The sequence below is a fragment of the Pelophylax lessonae genome (assembly GCF_965119305.1).
Source record: "Pelophylax lessonae genome assembly, chromosome: 7".
NCBI classification, from domain to species: domain Eukaryota; kingdom Metazoa; phylum Chordata; class Amphibia; order Anura; family Ranidae; genus Pelophylax; species Pelophylax lessonae.
In genome coordinates this window covers 59,514,702-59,533,276 of record NC_138774.1, presented here as the reverse complement: position 1 = coordinate 59,533,276, position 18,575 = coordinate 59,514,702, and the positions used below count along the sequence as shown (strand labels likewise).

General features: G+C 44.4%; 1 protein-coding gene across 2 annotated transcripts in view; it reads right to left on the bottom strand.

The window, feature by feature from the left end:
- Positions 1-8,789: 8,789 nt before the first annotated feature.
- The window catches only part of LOC309560910 (regulator of G-protein signaling 3-like), a 254,393-nt gene continuing 244,607 nt past the window's right edge, over positions 8,790-18,575 (bottom strand). For both annotated transcript variants that reach the window (XM_082264600.1, XM_082264599.1), the window contains exon 7: positions 8,790-9,255. In XM_082264600.1, the coding sequence (XP_082120726.1) occupies positions 9,076-9,255 (180 nt within the window). In that variant the 3' untranslated portion in view covers positions 8,790-9,075. The remainder of the gene's footprint in view (positions 9,256-18,575) is intronic.

The following is an 18,575-nucleotide window of genomic DNA, read 5'->3' as shown; positions in this document are numbered from 1 at the left end:
AACTGAGGAGATGGTTCCTCTGTATGCTGCCCCCGCCACTCCTCCTATCCAGTTCACTTGTGTTCTGCTGTCTCTGGGCCCCTGTGTGGTTCCCCCCCCCCAATCCCCACCCCTCTCCTGCCAGCTGCTGCAGGAGATGTGTCACAATAGAGAACCAGGAAGGGTCAGTAAATATGTAATTTACCAGCTCCTTCCTTTTCTGAATGGACAGAGTCATAGTCAGTTACATTGTAAAAAAATAAAATAAAATAATAAAAAATATTATAATTAAAATACCAAAAAATAAAAACTACTGACAACAGTGGGTGAACTTCCAGGATCGCAAAGGTCACACTTGCGACCAGGCCCTGGCATTCCACCACCATGGGGAGGCCCCAAGATGGCAGGAAGGGGGCCCACTGCAAAACTTGTGAAAGGGTCCCGCTGTGGGGACTGTAATAAAGGCCCCGCAATGAGAGTAAAGAGCCCAGGATCAGTGGGAAGAGCCCCAGACTTGAAGGAAGGGCCTAGCCAGGGTCCAGGGGGCCCTTCATGGTTTCTTGCACCGGGGCCCTGAAGGTTCTAGTTACGCCTCTGGATACAGTACTCAGTACACCACAATACAATCTGTTTTCATTTAATTCATGTACTTCAGAACAAAACTAAATTTCCAGTGAAAGTTCTTCTGGATTACGGTTTTCTAAGAACATGCACATAACACTACATATTTTCACAGCCGGGAACAACTTCCAACGTAAAAAATTTGTTCTTTATTTTCTACAGCTGAAAACTATTTCAATTTGTACCCACTAACTGTCAGAACATTGACTGAACATTCCCAAAGCGAAAATTTTCAACCAAATTCCTTAAGGTAGATGGCCAGCTTAAAGTGGAGTTCCACCCTGTTTCACAACTTTAAAGGTTTATTTCGGGCTGTGCATTCTCAAGAACAATTGGGCATTTTTTTTTTTGGAGTTTCTTACCTTATTTTTAGTTCATTATAATGTCACTTCCTCCTTCTTCTTCCTTCCTCCCCCCTCCTTGGCCCGTGGCCGCCGTCGTCACTTCCTGTTTCGCATTGCCTCATGGCAGCTGTTTGTAATCACTCCCAGAAGGCAATGGGCAATGACGCAGCGGCCGGCCTCTCCTCATATCGCGTTTTTTCAAAACAGGAAATGACGCGTGAGAGGCGGTGTAAAGCGTGTCCAGCGCCATCTTTAATAAGGGAAACACTGCTATTTTTGCCAGTGTTACCCTTTTCGTCCCAAATAGGGGAGTGGGAGTGAGTTGCAGATCGATCAGCGCTTTGATTTGTGCAGCAAGCAATGTGGATGGATGGGTGGGTGTATGACATGTCACAATGTGATTTATGCAGCAATGTAATAGATGGAATGTACACTGATAGAGGCAGCACTGTCAAGGGGGTAGCAATGTGATGGCAGAAATGCTGTACAATATCATAGCAGCACTGTGATGGGGGAAATGTGATGGCAGCATTGTGAAAGCAGACCTGTGATGGGGGCATTATTATTGGTGAAATGTGGTGTGGTGGGTTGTGTGCCTAAAGCATAGTACTGCCCATGTGCGGGATTTCCTGCTGCATTCTGGGTAGCCAGAATGAACAGCAACCAGGAAGAAGGACACTGCGGCTTCAGACGCCCTTACTAAAGATGACAACGCACAGGCAGCAGTTTTATAAAGTAAGATTTTCACTAAACAAATACACCGTTCAACTCATAAATATGCAAATTGTGGTTTTGGCAAGCGAGATGAATTAATATTAATGGGCTATTTTTGTTTAACCACTTTACCACCGGAGGATTTTGCTGTCTTCCGTCCAGGCCACTTTTTGCGATTCGGCGCTGTGCAACTTTAACTGACAATTGCGCGATCGTGCGACGCCGTACCCAAACGAAATTTACGTCCTTTTTTTCCCACAAACAGAGCTTTCTTTTGGTGGTATTTGATCACCTGTGCGATTTTTACTTTTTGCGCTATAAACAAAAAAAGAGCGTTTATTTTGAAAAAATAACAATATTTTTCACATTTTTTTATATGAAATTCCCCCCCAAAAAAATGTAAAAATCAAATTTTTTTTAAATTTTTGCCCAATTTGTTTTCTGCTACCTATGTTTAGTAAAAAAAATCGCAATAAGCGTATTTTGATTGGTTTGCGCAAAAGTTATTGCGTTTACTAACTAAGGGAAAGATTTCTGTCATTTTTGGTGTTTTTTTTTTTAACGCGTAATGGCGGTGATCTGCGATTTTTTTTGCGGGACTGCGACATTGCGGCGGACAGATCGGACCCTTGACTGACATTTTTGACACTTTTGGGGGTACCAGTGACATTTCTACAGTAATCAGTGCTATATATATGCACTGTTACTGTAAAAATGACACTGGCAGGGAAGGGATTAATTTTATTGGAGAGGGAGGGGTTAATGTATGCCTGGTGCTTACTGACGTGTGGGGGGGGAGGTGACTGTGTGACAGAAGGACAGATCGGATGTCCAGCTATGCTGAACACTCCGATCTGTCAGTCCCTGTCACTATGGAGATCCGCCTGCTGTGTTTACATACAGCGGGCGGATCTCCAGACTCGATCCCCGACGATCGGGGCAGAGCAGCGGCAATCGCCGCTGCTCCTCCGCTGGCCCGACTCCCGCTGTGAATGAACACAGCGGGAGCGAGCCTCCGGCGGCGCGCGAGCGCCGCCCACAAGGGGCGGAGTCCAGCGACGTAGGTCTACGTCGCTGGACGGGATCGCGGCACTTTGCCGCAGTAGCCTCCATGTAAGCGGAGGTAAAGTGGTTAAAAAATCATTCTGAGGGTGGAACTCCGCTTTAAAGCAATATATGAGAATGTCTATTTCATATTTTAGCACTGTAATATGGGACAATAGAAGAGTCTCCTACTACTGCTTTCATGGTGAAGGGTTTCAGCAAACGCACTGGAACAGCCAATTGTCAGTACCTACAGTATAGAAGGAGGCAAGGTTCTGCAACTGAAATTGCAATTTTTTTGTAAAAATCCTTTGGATTTATAAATTAGCCTGGACAGGATTTTCTTATTTCTCTGGAAACCAAAATAACACCTTGACCGCTGTGCCTGGGAACGAAAGAATGACACTACAGCTGATTGTGAAGTAGGTCCCACATTTAATAACAGCCTCCTGATGCATAATCTCTTTGAAGTGGAAGTCTTTTCGTTTTCCATTGAGGACTGAACTTATGAACTCAATAGATGAAAGATGTACGCTGTATGGGACTACTGATTACCTCCAATCCGATAATAAATCTTTCAGGTGCAGGCAGGCAAACGGCTAAATACACAAATGAAATATTTTTAAATTTGCTGTGCTACTTGCCCAAAAGAATGTGTAATTCTGCTCAGCCAGTCTTGCGATTTTCACACCTCTGTCACACTGAAGAGCAAGCCAGCTGACACATTTACCAGTTTTTAAGCCTCCTCTGTTACCTGTCCTTCTCAGGCCTATTCAGTGGACCCTTAAGGCCCGTACACACGTACCGATCGTCGGCATACAAACGTCGGTGGACGAAGGATCTGCCGATTGTACGCGTGTTAGTATGGTGCCTCCGACAGATGTCTGCGCACAATCCGCGGACAAAAGTCTTTCTTGCAAACATGAAAATATTTGTATGCCGACACCAGAACGGACGATTGTTCGCCTGTCAGTACACAATTCGGCCGACAGACCGCAGATTTGCAAGACTGGGCATGCTCAGAAAATAGAAAACACAGGGAAAGTTAACCATTACATGACATCACTTCTGCAGTCGGCGGACAAAATTCTTGTGCTGTCCTTGTGCTGTCTTTGCACTTTTCAGCAGACACCGACATCCCGGGGAGAAAAGAGGAACATTTGTATGCCGACCATCGGTACGTGTGTACGGGGCTTTAGGCCCAGGCGTTTTCCACTGGTGGGTTTTCTGGAAAGGGTCAGGAACTTTTTTTCCAGCAGCAGGTTGCGTTTTTGGTTCCATAGAAAAAAAGATAAAAAATGCAGTGCTTGCGTTTTTGATGCATTTCTGCTGGTTTCTCACACATGACAAAACAAGTCATAAGCAAAGCAACTGTCTGCTTATTAACAGTGGTTTTGAGTGGATTTAAGTCAATGGGGGGGGGGGGGCATACCCTGTCTGACATTGCAGCTACTGTTCCAGGGCAGAGTACTATATACTTTGTCCCATCCACACCTGAATACAGTAAAAGAAGAATGATACTCCTCCTCATATCTATTTGACAACACTGCTCCTTCATAGATACAGTACAAGAAGTGTCACCCTAGAACAGGAAGCGGTTATTGACAGTAAAGAAGAAAAAGTCTGATGGAGAAAAACAAGGATTTGTAAGCTTCAATTTCAACTTTTGTTCTTGGTGTTTAGATACACTCTAGAGCAGGGATGTCCAACCTGCGGCCCGGAACCGCAGGCAATGCAGCCCACTGCCCCCTGACAATTTTTTTTTTTTGCTGGGTAGGAAGGAAGTCAGCTCGGGGGCACAGCCACAGCGGCTCCCAATCAACTTTAGGCAGAGGCTGCCTCGGAAGGGATCATACTCTAGTTGTGTTAAATTAGTGCTGATTGGAGGGGGGGCGCGGCAGCGTGGGAAGGGCGTGGCCGCGTTTTATTACTTATATACTGTACCTTAACTATAGTATATATTTTATACGCGGCCCGAGAAAATTTCCCTACACTCAATGTGGCCCAGAGAAGCCAAAAGGTTGGACACCCATGCCCTAGAGGTAGGAGAAGTCCACAGTGGGGTTTCAAAAGTACACTATATTACCAAAAGTTTTGAGACATCTGCCTTTACACGCACATAAACTTTAATGGCATCCCAGTCTTAGTCCGTAGGGTTCAATATTGAGTCGGCCCAACCTTTGCAGCTATAACAGCTTTAACTCTTCTGGGAAGGCTGTCCACAAGGTTTAGGAGTGTGTCAATGGGATTGTTGGACCGTTCTTCCGTAAGCGCATTTGTGAGGTCAGGCACTGATGTTGGAGAGAAGGCCTGGCTCACAGTCTATACCCTAATTCATTCCAAAGGTGTTCTATCGGGTTGAGGTCAGGGCTTTGTGCAAGCCAGTCAAGTTCCTCCACCCCAAACTCACTCATCCATGTCTTTATGGACCATGCTTGGGCACTGGTCCAAATCATATGGTGGAGGGGGAATTATGGCGTGGGGTTGTTTTTTGGGGATTGGGCCTGGCCCCCTAGTTCCAGTGAAGGAAACCCTTAAGGCTGCAGCATACGAATACATTTTGGACAATTGAATGCTCACAACTGTGTGGGAACAGTTTGGGGATGGCCCCTTCCTGTTCCAACATGACTGTACACCAGTGCACAAAGCAAAGCCATAAAGACATGGATGAGCGGGTTTGGGGTGAAGGAACTTGACTGGCCTGCACAGACTTCTGAATCTGAATTAGATTGCAGACTGTGAGCCAGGCCTTCTCGTTCAACATCAGTGCCTCACAAATGCGCTTCTGGAAGAAGGGTCAAACATTCCCATAGACACACTCCTAAACCTTGTGAACAGCCTTCCCAGAAGAGTTGAAGCTGTTATAGCTGCAAAGGGTGGGCCAACTCAATATTGAACCCTACGGACTAAGACTGGGATGCCATTAAAGTTCATGTGTGTGTAAAGGCAGGCATCACAATACTTTTGGTAATATAGTGCAGATAGCTTTAGCTAAAATCTGAAATAATTAGGCTGATCCCACCCGGTCTTCCTAAAAGGATAAGAAGGTCATGACAATAAAGCACTTGGCCCGTCTGGTTAAGAGGAGGCCAAAGTTAAATTTATTTTGTCCTTTTAAGTAAACCAAGATGTAGTTTAGGTTTGCTTGCCCTTCAAGCTGGCACTTTACATAGTTACATAGTAGGTGAGGTTGAATAAAGACAATAGTCCATCCAGTTCAACCTGTGTGAGTGTGTGTGGCTGTAATCATCTCACATAGCCCTTAATGTCCTGATCCTTGAGATGTACGTCTAATGCCTCGTACACACGGTCAGATAATCGTACGACATATCGTTCGAGTAAAGTAGCATGCTACAAAATGTCAAATGCAACCATGTGTACTAACCATATGATTTCTGTCGTACGATTGTGTGAAAGCAACCAGAATGCGTAGCCACGTCTTGGAAAGTGATGTCACATATAATAACCTGGCTTATAGTTATTTTGCTATTTCCGATCATGCGCGGTGTTTGTCGAACGATTTTTAGCGGACGCATAGTGTACTAATTACACGATTGTCATTCGCGGGGCTATCGTACGACAGAAGTTTTCCTGTTTGTCCCTTCGGATTTTGTTGGACGAACTGTTGTGATCGGCTGTCGAAAGCTGTGTACTAACGATCAGATTATCGTGCAACCAGGTCGAAAGCGAGTTTTTTCGTACGATTATTTGACCGTGTGTACGAGGCATAAGAGTCTCTTGAAAGCCACCATACTACCCGCAGAAACCACCTCTTGTGGTAGAGAATTCCACAATCTTGTAGCCCTAACAGTAAAGAACCCCCCTCGTTGCCTGAGGTTAAAATGCTTCTCCTCTAGTCGCATGGTATGCCCTCGTCCTCATGCAATCCCTTCGAATGAACAGCTTTTTTTCTAAGCTGAGATCCCCATTGAGAAATTTATAAATTGCTATCATGTCCCCCCTCAGGCGTCTCTTCACCAGGGAGAATAAATCGAGCGATTGCAGCCGCTCTTCATAGTTAAGGTCCTCCAACCCCCTAATCAGTTTAGTTGCCCTTCTCTGGACTCTCTCCAGCTCCAACACATCCCTCCTGAGGACTGGCAACCAGAACTGGACAGAATACTCCAGATGAGGTCGGACCAGAGTTTTATAAAGTGGAAGGATTATAGTCTTATCTCTGGAATACATCCCTTTCTTTATGCATGCTAATATTCTGCTGGCTTTGGCAGCTGCTGCTTGACATTGCATGCTGTTGCCTAATCTATCATCAACCAAGACTCCCAGATCTTTCTCCATTTTTGATTCTCCCAAAGGTTCCCCCCCCTAACGTGTATTGTGTTTTTATGTTTTTAGTCCCAAAAGTGCAAAACCTTACACTTCTCCACATTAAACCTCATTTGCCATGTCGTTGCCCATTCCGTTATTTTGTCCAGGTCATTCTGTAGGATATCTGCTTCATGCTGTGCAGTTTTTGCCCTGCCCAATTAAGTGTCATCGGCAAAAACTGATAACGAACTACTGATCCCGTCCTCAATGCTGTTTATGAATAAATTGAACAAGGTTGGTCCCAGGACTGAGCCCTGGGGGACCCCGCTTACTACCTCAGACCAGTCTGAGTAGGCGCTGTTTATTACCACCCTTTGGACACGCCCTTTTAGCCAGTTCCGTATCCAAGAGCAAACCCTGCTGTCGATACCATTTATTTAACTTTATGGCACCTTGCAAGCTTGTGGATGAGTCACCATGCTCTTACCCCCCTGAGTGAAAGAAACTGCAGGAGACAGGAGTGAATACTGTAGATCTTTATTCAGTGCTTAAGACTAGTTACATAGTTACTCATAAAAAACATTTAGACTTCATAACCCAAAAAAACAAAAAAACAAAACAAAACACTTTTTCAACCTGATTTCAAACTTATCGCCACAAGTAAATGATGTACATCACGTTGCAGGTCTCAAGCAGGGAAGTCATTGGAGGGCAATGCAGGCCATACTAGAAAGGTAGAAAATAAAGTAATGCTCAATTTGGGAAAAGGGCTATTAAGAGGCTCAGGATCCCTGCTAGGGAACGGACTTCTTCAAAATGGCTGACACAATTTCCAACGTGGTGACTACGGACAAGTATGACTCAACACACGAAAAATGGACAACATTAAAAGGTGATGGCTACATGGGCCATATAAATAGTGGCCAGCTGAACTGAGGCAGCAACGTGCATTAACGGGGTGCAGGAGCGGGACATGGCTTCAGTGCATCAATATGGAGGCATTTTGAAAAAATGGCAGAAAAGGCGCAAAAGGCATTTAACAGTGCAAAGAAAAAGGCGCAAGGCTTCAAAGGTTATCCATAGTGTTAACAAAAGGTAGAGACTTTGGGGAGGGGGGGGGGGGGAAGAGGGGAGAGCAAGAGCATCACTCCGAGCCAATGGTTTTTCAAAACGTGGCCTTTCATTACCTCTATGGAGTTCCAGAGAACTGAGCTCAAAATTGCTGATGGCTCAAGTGACGTTGTTCAAAAAGGCTGACATTCGTTATGCATAACTGGACCACGACGGTGATCCGACCTGCAGGCGAAAGTGTACCACGGCAGGATAACCCCCAGATTCAATAACATTTCTGAAATCAGCAGGTTTTAACCTAATAAAATGAATGTCTCTTTTTTTTAAAAAATAATTAAAAAAATTAATTTAAAATATATTACATCGATTTCGACTCTTCAACCATTAGTGGTCACCAGAAAAGAGAGAAGCCCACCTATCTGATTACAACTTACCAAAAAAAAAAACAAAGATGACTTGGTTTAAAATTAGTGTTCAAAATGGCCTCCGAGACGAGGGAGGTCTACGTCTGTCTGTCTGTCTGTCTCCAATCTTCAGACGTAATTAGTGTTCTAAGTGGAAGTTGTTTTAGGCAAGCGGTCACCACCGACGAAGCGTCTCCTAAAGACGATCCAACCTTACGGCCTTTGAGACCACTGCGGGAGATCCATTAGTGTTAACACTGGTCGCCATCCACTACAAGCGCTGACACTCCACTTTGAGTCAAAGCAGCCATCTCTGACTACTTTCTGATTCAAAATGGCAAAAGTAAAGGCAAAAAGCTCTACAGTTCAAAAATGGCTTAGCCGAGAAGGCTATGGCATAGAAACATTTTGGTCCGCGCAGGATCAAAATGGGGGCATATTTCAATAGATACTCATTGTTCAAAATGGCCACTCCTGGCAAGCTTTGGCATGACTGACTCCATCTTGACACAGGTCATGCAGTCCTTCAAGAAAATCTTTCTAAGACTGTCCATTTAAAAGCTAAATTGGCTGTCCCCTTTGCCAGGTACTGAGCTGGCTCCTCCCGCGCTCACTGTTCTTTTCTTTCTCACTCAGCAGGCTCCATTGGGTGGATGGAGCATACTCTGGTAGAGATCGGAACGAAGGAATCGTGGGTAGGAATCGCGTTCCATCAGGCCGTAAATTCTGCGCTGAGCTTCGTCAAATGTTGAGCGTGTGGGGACTAGTAGGTTGTGTTCGGTTAGCTCCCTCGTGCTGGCATCTAAATTGATCTGCAGAAAGGAGAGATTTTAAGATGATTACAGGAAAGAATATTTTGAGAAGTTTTAAGTTTGAGAAGATCCATCCTGAACTTTTTTTTAAATTTTTATTGATTAATAATCAATACATAGTCAATACATACATAAAAAAGAAGAAAAGAAAGAAAAAAAAAAAAAACCAACAAAACTCGCAATCCTCAAATAATTCATATACAACAAAAAAAAAAAAAAATTAACACCCCTAAACTGCCAGGTCTATTCCATCCCCTTGTAAGCTCTTATATGCATCTAACAACCTAAAGTGGATCCATGGTTCCCATAGCTTTTTAAACCCTCTTGTATTCTCCCTAGCTACCGCTACTAATTCCTCTAAGTCATAAATTGAATTCACCGCTCCCACCCATTCCTTCAAAATAGGTATTCTAGTCGACTTCCAATATTTAGGAATAATAGATTTCGCAGCATTCAACATATGCCTTACCAACGACTTTTTATTCTCGCTAAGTGGCCGACCTGTTATATTCAGAAGGCAACATTCAGGGGTAAGATCGACCGGAATATTGATTATTAATTGGATCTGCCTCAACACTTCTTTCCAAAATTGTTGTATGTTAATACAGCTCCACCATATATGTACCATTGTGCCCCGATCCTCGCCACATCTCCAACACAAATCTGATATTTCTGGAAACCACGCATGTAGCTTAACAGGTGTATAATACCACATTGTCAAAATTTTATATGCCGTCTCTTGTATATTTGAGCTTATCGAGCATTGGTCCTGAACTTGTATCTCTATGATCATTTAAAATAGATCAGGTGGCACTGCAAGCACCAGGTAACACATAGCCAACACAATCCGAAAAGTGAGTTTTACTTGAAAGACTCCATGAAGAACAGCAGCAAGATGAATAATTCAGGGATTTGTCCTGGGAACAATCCTGTTTAACTTATTCATAAATGATCTAGAGGAGGGGATATCTAGTACAATCTCAGTATTTGCGGATGATACTAAACTAAGCATGCCAATATCTTCTATGCAGGATGTGGAAACCTTGCAAGCAGACCTGAACAAAATAACGGGGTGGGCAACTACATGGCAGATGAGGTTTAATGTTGAAAAATGTAAAGTAATGCACTTGGGGGCCAGAAAGCAAGCTACTCACTAGGGGGGGAACCTCTGGGTGAGTCCAGGATGGAAGAGGACCTGGGGGTACTGGTAGACAATAGGCTTGGCAGTGGCATGCAATGCCAAGCCGCTGCAAGCAAAGCCAACAGAATACTGGGATGTATTAAAAAAGGGATTCACTCCAGAAACAAAGAGATTATTCTCCCACTCTACAAGACTCTGGTCCGGCCACATCTGGAGTATGCTGTCCAGTTCTGGGCACCGGTCCTCAGGAAGGATGTGCTGGAACTGGAAAGAGTCCAGAGAAGGGCAACAAAAATAATTAGGGGAATGCTATGAGGAAAGACTACAAGCACTGAACCTATTCTCTCTGGAGAAGAGACGATTGAGGGGGGGATATGATATCAATGTATCAAATACTGTACTGGCGACCCTAGCATAGGGAACAAACTATTCAGAGAAAGGGAATACAATAAGACACGAGGCCACTCACTAAAACTAGAGGAAAGGCGGTTTAACCTTAAAGTGCGTAAGGGGTTCTTCACTGTAAGAGCGGTAAGGATGTGGAATTCTCTTCCACAAGCAGTCGTAATAGCAGGGAGCATTGATAGTTTCAAAAAACTATTAGATGGGCACCTTAGAGACCACAACATACAGGGGTATACAATGTACGGTTAAAAGCAAACACACACACACATCATAGGTTGAACTGGATGGACTGATGTCTTTTTTCAACCACACTAACTATGTAACTATGTAACTAAGGGACACGAAGAACCCTCTTATCAAGGTTGCGCATTCATAAAGGGGATTTTCTTGCCCCCAAAATGTCAGTCTTCTGATGTTCTTCATCTATGCTGGGAATTAAAACACATTTCATATACTTTCCACAAGGCAAGAGTCTAAAGAGTCGAATTGGATTGCTACACAGATGGGAACAAATGGCTGCCTATGGTGTAATCTACACAAGCAGCATGTGGCAGTCAGATAAAAATGCTGCTGCATTCTTTTGCGTAGTTTACCCCATAAGGAGCGAAGAGCGGTCAGCTGGCGGTGTTGGCTTTGAGGCAGAGCTTTCACTTTTTTAAAGATTAAAATGGATGACAGGTTTACATTAAAGTAGAGAAACAATATTGTTGGGAGTCTGGCGCTCCAAGATTCCAATGTTTGAGAGTCCCCTGGACTGTTAAAGAAAGGGCTGGGAAATTGAGTCTGCTGTCTGTGCAGGTGGTTGGTTGCACTGTGGTTAGGCTGCCATCCTCAGAGTGTGCACATGCTCTGTGTATGTACAAGAGAGAAGAAAGGAGGGGGCGCCACGAAGTGCAGTATTGTAAGGAATGCGTTTATTACAAATGATTAAAAACACTTACAAACAGATAAGAAATGGTGGGCATCTCTAGGAGTGGAGGTCTATCTCCTACTGCTGCATCCTGGAGGACTTGTTCACTCCAACGTCACTGGGGCTGAAGGGCTGGTGTTCCTCCATAGTACTTCCGCGTTTGGCCAGCATGGAACGCAGAAGCAGAAGTGACGTCACCGGTTTGGAGCGGGGAGTCCTGAACACAGGGTCCATGGAGACTAGAAAGTGAGGCTACGCGCTCGGAGCTGATAGGTCCTTCTCAAGGCCCCTGAGGAGGAGGAACACCAGCCCTTCTGCCATTTCTTACCCGTTTGTAATTGTTTTTAATCTTTTGCAATAAACGCAATCCTTACAATACTGCACTTAGTGGCGCTCCCCCCCCTTTCTTCTCTCTTACATTAAAGTAGAACTAAACGTAATTTTTTCTTTATTCATTTTAGAGACAGTAAGGGAGGGTTAAAAAAAACCATGTCAGTTTTTTGCCACATGTGTCTCATTGGATAGATTTCCCTTCACTTCCTATCCCAAAACAGGAAGTGAGAGGAAATCCCTCTATTCCTATTCTAGGCACAACCCAAATTTTGGGATTTTCTTTTACTGGATGATACCAGTAAACAGGACAAATAGAGAGAGCGAATCTCCCCAATGGGGGACACAGACAATAGCAAAAACCTGACAGGGGTTCTACTCCATCTCCACTCTTCTACTCTACTCCACTATCTAAAACTAGAAAAAAAATTGCCTTTAGTTATACTTGAAAGCTGAACTCTAGTCAGTTATAAAAGACACAGATTAATGCTGTTATCTATTCATTAATTCATAATTCGGAGTGTCATTTCCTGAATTGGACTTGGTCTCAGCCTCTTGCACTTCCCTACACAGCAGAGCTTATCTTGTGTGGAAAGAGAAGCAGCACACTGAGTAAATAAATGCATGTGCTGAATTTATTTGCTCCACAGCACAGCAGTTAGCATTTTTGCCTTGCAAAACTGGTGTCCTCTCGAAAAAAGGAGGCTCCTTGCATGGAGTTTGCATGTTCTTCCTGTGCTTGTGTGGGTTTCCTCCCATACCCCAAAGACTGGCTGGTAAGTTTCCTCCCATACCCCAAAGACTGGCTGGTAAGTTTCCTCCCATACCCCAAAGACTGGCTGGTAAGTTTCCTCCCATGCCCCAAAGTAATTGGCTCTGGTCTAAACAGGCTCCAGTATATGTATGCATGTGAGCAGGGCCGTCTTTAGTATTGGATGGACCCTGGGGAAATATTTTCTTGGGCCCTACCAAATGCACTTATGAACTATTTGTGGGCAATTCGGGCTCAAGGGGCAGCTGCTTTGGGCCCCACAACAATGGCTGGGCCCGGGGCAGCTCCCCCTTTTGCCCTGTGTTAAAGATGGTCCTGCATGTGAGATAGGGACCTTAGATTGTAAGCTCCTTAAAGGCAGGGACTGATGTGTACAGTATATATCTGTGTATATGAATATATAAAACGTTATAAAGCTGTAAAGCAAAAAAAACACTGAAAAGGTGCATACAGATTTGAGGAGAAAGCAGAGAGGTGACCTCATCACTGCTTCTATTTTCACTGTCTAGGGTGGGGGTAAAATATTTACATAGCGCATAGCCCCCAACTGTCCCTGATTTTAAGGGACTGTCCCAGATTTGGAACAATGTCCCTCATAGTGGTTTGATCTATTTGGTTGTATATAAAATGCCAATACCATCTAAAAAAGTTGGGAGGTATGCATAACGCCTGTGGGCAGTAGAAGGTATTGGAATTGGTGGGAAGAATAATCTCCACCATCAGTGTCAGTGCCCCATCTATGGTATCAGTGGAAGGAATGGTGCCTCATCTATTAGGGATATCATTTTTGTTATTGGCGAGTACCAATACTTTTGGTCAAGTATTCGCCTATACTGAGCACTGATACAAAATGAATGGGCGTAAATCGCACCGCAAAGAATCACTATGGATTTGAACAGCAATGGGGTGCAATATCTGCCCGAATCACATGCGGTTCCCCAGCGCTCCTGTGTGAACCCAAGATTTTCCTAGTGATTGCAATTCGGACATGAATTGCACTGCATTCCTGTTCAAATCACATGTGATTCTTTGCAGCGCGATTTGCGCTTATTCATTTTGTATGGAAGAAAATTGCACCGCAAAGTATCAGTTTCAGTGTCGGGAGCATTTTCACGAGTAGGAGTACTCGTGAAAATACTCAGTATCGGCACCGATACGGATACCAGGTACATCCCTATCATCTATGGCAGGGGTGTCAAACTCAACTTCAGCAAGGGCTGCATCAGCATTATGATTGCCCTCAAAGGGCCGGTTGTATCTGTAATACTAGAAGTCCAGAGTATTACAACCCCCGTTTCATCAGATGTCAAGTGTCTCCCCCCCCTCACCCTCCTATACATCAAAGTGCACCCCCTAACCTTGTGTTGTTGCTGGGAAGAAGCTGGGGGCAGAGCTAGAAAGCAGAATGTGCAGGCTCTGGAGGAGGCCGACGGGAGAGCTTGAGCTCTACTGCAGCTCTAGAAGAGGTGTGAGGGCCACATGAAATGGCCTGGAGGGCCGGATTTGGCCCACAGGCCTTGTGTTTGACACATGTGCTCTATGGTGTCAGTGGGATGAATAGTTCTCCATCTTTGGTGTCAGTGGGAGGAATAGTTCCCTAAGGGCCCGATAAAGGCAAGCAAAGGACAACATCCGGCCTGCGGGCCGCAATTTGGAGGCCACTGGCCTAGAGCAATGTTTCGCAACCTTTTTTCAGTCAAGGCAGCCTTTTAAATTTATGGACAGTCTTGAGGCACCCCATTCTAAAATGCAAAAACTATTTTAATAATTTTACATACAGCAACATCCACATGTAGGCCACCCAGCATTAGAGATGATTTATTCTTCCAAAGCAAATACACTTTTGCACACTGGTACTGACTAGTATTCCAATGTTTCTCTTCTCCCTCGGTTTTTCCCCATCACTCAGCTAATTTGACCCCCAACACTGATGGAGAGGGGCAGGGGAGGGTCAAACAAGGATGCTGTGCAAACAACTTACATCCTCCTTATTAACTGATTTCATTGGCTAGAAGGTCATAATGGTGCACAATGAAAACCTGTGTCTTTATGTAACTAAAAGGCTTCATCCACACGCCGGCTTGTATGCAATTTTTTTTAGGTATTTTGCCAAGGCACCCCTGAAAAAACCCTCAAGGCACTCTGGTTGAAAAAGGCTTGTCTAGTGTCCTATGTTGGGGCGGGTCCATGACAGCGTGGCCTCAGAGGGCGTGGGTTTAATTCTGTCTGCCAATAAACCCAAAAGACTGAGGACATCTTGTGGCAGAAGAAGATACTGCAGGGGGCAATTCAGGTATTTAGAATTGTGAGAATTTATTTTCAATTTTTCCATTTAATTTCTTATTCTAATCGGCTATTCAATTTTATTTTTTTTTTTTTGACTGAATGTGCTTTATCGGATAGGAAATTAGCATTAGGTCATCCTTTTGGCACTATTCTTGTTTCGTTGCATATTTAATTTTTCATATTCACCCATTAATATTACAAAATTATTTTTGGCATGTTCTAATAAGCAATTTATGTTTGAAATGTAGAACTGCCCTTTAAATTTGGAGACAAATGAGATTTAGCCAGCAGGAATACACACACCCAGTCTAATAAGCGTGGCTGGTCCATGGGGGCTTGTGCCTCAGGAAGTTCTATGACTAAGTTTTCCTCCAACACGTAAGCAAGCAGGTCAAGTTAAAACTGAAAGCCAAAGCAAATAACTGTGCACATACCAAATAAGAAATGCTGCCCTGCTTTAGGGACTGATGGAGCTTCCAAAAATGTTGTTGCTTAATAATTAAAGCGTATGTCAAGCCAAAAGCTTTCTTTTCAGTTCTGGATACAGTAAGGAAGGATTAGAACTCCTATTGGATTTTTATTGCTGTCCGGGTTTCTTTAACCAAATGAAGATCGGGTTTCCTCCTGACATTTGCTGCTTACAAGTTAAAATCAGCATTTTTTGCTAAAAAAAATACCCTAGAGCAGGAATTCCCAAACTGTGGGTCGCGAGCTGCATTTCAGTGGGTCACCGGGGGATTTTGATCCAGAGCTGCCCAGGCATCGGCAGCGCACTGTTTTATTACGAGCAGGCAGGCGGGGCCTTTAGCTCCACTAACGCTCCGACCCTGCCCGTTGCCGTGCGCACTGTTCTGTACGGGAAGCGGCGCCGAACAGGAGGCGGCGCCTCAGGGTAGGAGTCTGACTGAGTGGAGCCGTTATCAGAGTGCAGTGCATCGCATCGTAGCTGAGCGCCAGGACCAGTCACCAGGTAGGCCAGAGTCCAGGCACTGCTTGATGGCTTATTTTAGGCCTGGTTGGCGACCCACATTTGCACAGGCATAGCAGCTCATTGATTCGAATGGGCTGCATTTTCCGCTGAAAAAAGATGCATGCAGGATTTTAAAAAATCCAGTGGCCAAGAAATCCATCCTACTTTTGCACCATGCGACCTACCTGCAGTTCCTTCACATGCAAACTGTGTTTTTAAATGCTGGGCCCAGGTATATAAAAACTCAGAAAGCTTGCCAGTGCAGGTAAGTCGCATGGTGCAAAAGCAGGGTGGATATCAAAGCCACTGCATTTTTTTAAATGCTGCATGCACCTTTTTTCTGCAGAAAAAGAGGGCATAGCAGCCCATTCAAATCAATCGGGTGCTATGCCTGTGCAAATGTGGGCCGCCAACCCGCATACACGTGAACCAGGCCTAAAGCAATAGTAAAGTACTAGTAAAGCACTAGTATAACACTGTGATGTGTAAAGGGGCACTATGACGTGAAAATGGCTACAGTGTAATGGGACGCTGCGATGTGTAAAGGAGCACTATGACGTGAAAATGGCTGCAAGTGGGTCACGAAAAATAACTGTATTCAGAAGTGGGTCTCGGCCCAAAAAAGTTTGGGAAGCCCTGCCCTAGAGAATAAAATTGCGGTTGTTGCAATATTTTATTTTACACTGTATTTGCGCAGCGGTCTTGCAAATGCAATTTTATTTGAAAAAAAAAAAACATGATGCAAGATGATGTTACGCTGAGTATATAGATACCCAACATGTCATGCTTTAAAATTGCGGACGCTCAAGGAATGGCGACAAACCACGGTACTTAAAAATTTCCATAGGTGTGACTTTAAAATGTTTTACAGGTCACCTCTTTAGAGTTGCAGAGGAGGTCCTGTGCTAGAATTATTGCCCTCACTCTAATGATCGCGGCGATACCTCACATGTGTGGTTTACATTTGCGGGCACAACTTACGTATGCGTTCGCTTATGTAAGCAAGCACGGAGGAATGGGGCATTTTACATTTTTTATTTTAGGTTGTTTTTTTTTAACAGTGTCCGTTTAATAAATGGATTTTTGTAAAATCTTACCGTAAAATCCTTTTCTCTTAGCTCATTGACAGACGTAGTCCTCGGTGATACAGCACCTTCGGGTTATGTTGCCTCCACAGGAGTAGGACTAGACAGGAAATGAAAAATGCTCTGGCCACACCCTAGGGGCAGTCCCAGAGGGTATATCCTCTCTCTCTCTGCCTCAGCAAATCAGTTATGTCATAAAAGCAGTCTTTAGAGAATTTAACCCAACCCAACTCAAAAAAACAGAGGGGCGGGTACTACGTCTGTCAATGAGCTAAGAGAAAAGGATTTTACGGTAAGATTTTACAAAAATCCATTTTTCTCTATCGCTCATTGACAGACGTAGTCCTCGGTGATACAGCACCTTCGGGAAGTCCCAGAGCAGTATCACAAATGAGGGGTGGGAAAATGGAAATCAAATCCAAATCTAGAAGGCCCAACCGGTGCCAACTAGAAGTTTACAATGCTCATCCTTAATGATGAGACTCAACAAAAAAAAAAAATTTTCAAACAGAAAAAAACCCTCGAGGTAGACCACCGGTCTCCTCAAATTGCGGCCTGCAAAACCTTGCGGCCAAATGAGGCATCCGCCGATGCCATCACATCAATTTTATAAAATTTTGTAAAGGTATGTACCGACGACCAGGTGGCCGCTTTACATACCTGGACCACTGACGCCTGATGGCGAAAGGCCCAGGAAGTACTGAGCGCTCGAGTGAAGTGCGCCCTAACAGGGAACGGAGGATTCCGACCCTTAATAGAATCAGCCTGTACCACCGTCTGACTGATCCATGTAGATATGGTCGCGGCAGACACAGGCAACCCCCTTCAAGGGCTATCCGTGATCACAAAAAGTGAGTCCGTCTTACGAAAACCACTTTAGGAAGGAAGGATGGATTCGGAAGAACCACCACCTTATCCCTATGAACCACCAGATCTGGGGAACGACAGGATAATGCGGCCAGTTCTGACACCCTGCGTACAGAAGTAATGGCCACCAAGAAGGCCAGCTTCTGGGAATGTAAGCAAGGGAATCTCCCTAATATCTTCAAAGAGAAGTTTCTGAAGAACCGACCACACTAAATTAAGATACCAGGCGGTAAGGGTGCGCGCACTGGCGGAGCCAGATGTCGCACCCCCTGGATGAAATTCCACACCAAGGAATGATTAGCCAAAGGTTTCTTGAAAGAAGATTGCTAACGCCGAAAACCTGACCCTTGATCGTGCTCAAGGATAGTTTCTGCTCAACCCCTTGTTGCAGACAGACCAAAATTCGGGTCACCGAATGGGTATGTGGGGGAAATCCAATAGATTCACACCATGCAATATAAGACTTCCATGTGCTGGAAGTCGCTTTCCTTGCTTTAACTGGAGGTAGGAATAACTGAAGCTGACACTCCCTTGTCCTTCAGTACCTGGGTCTC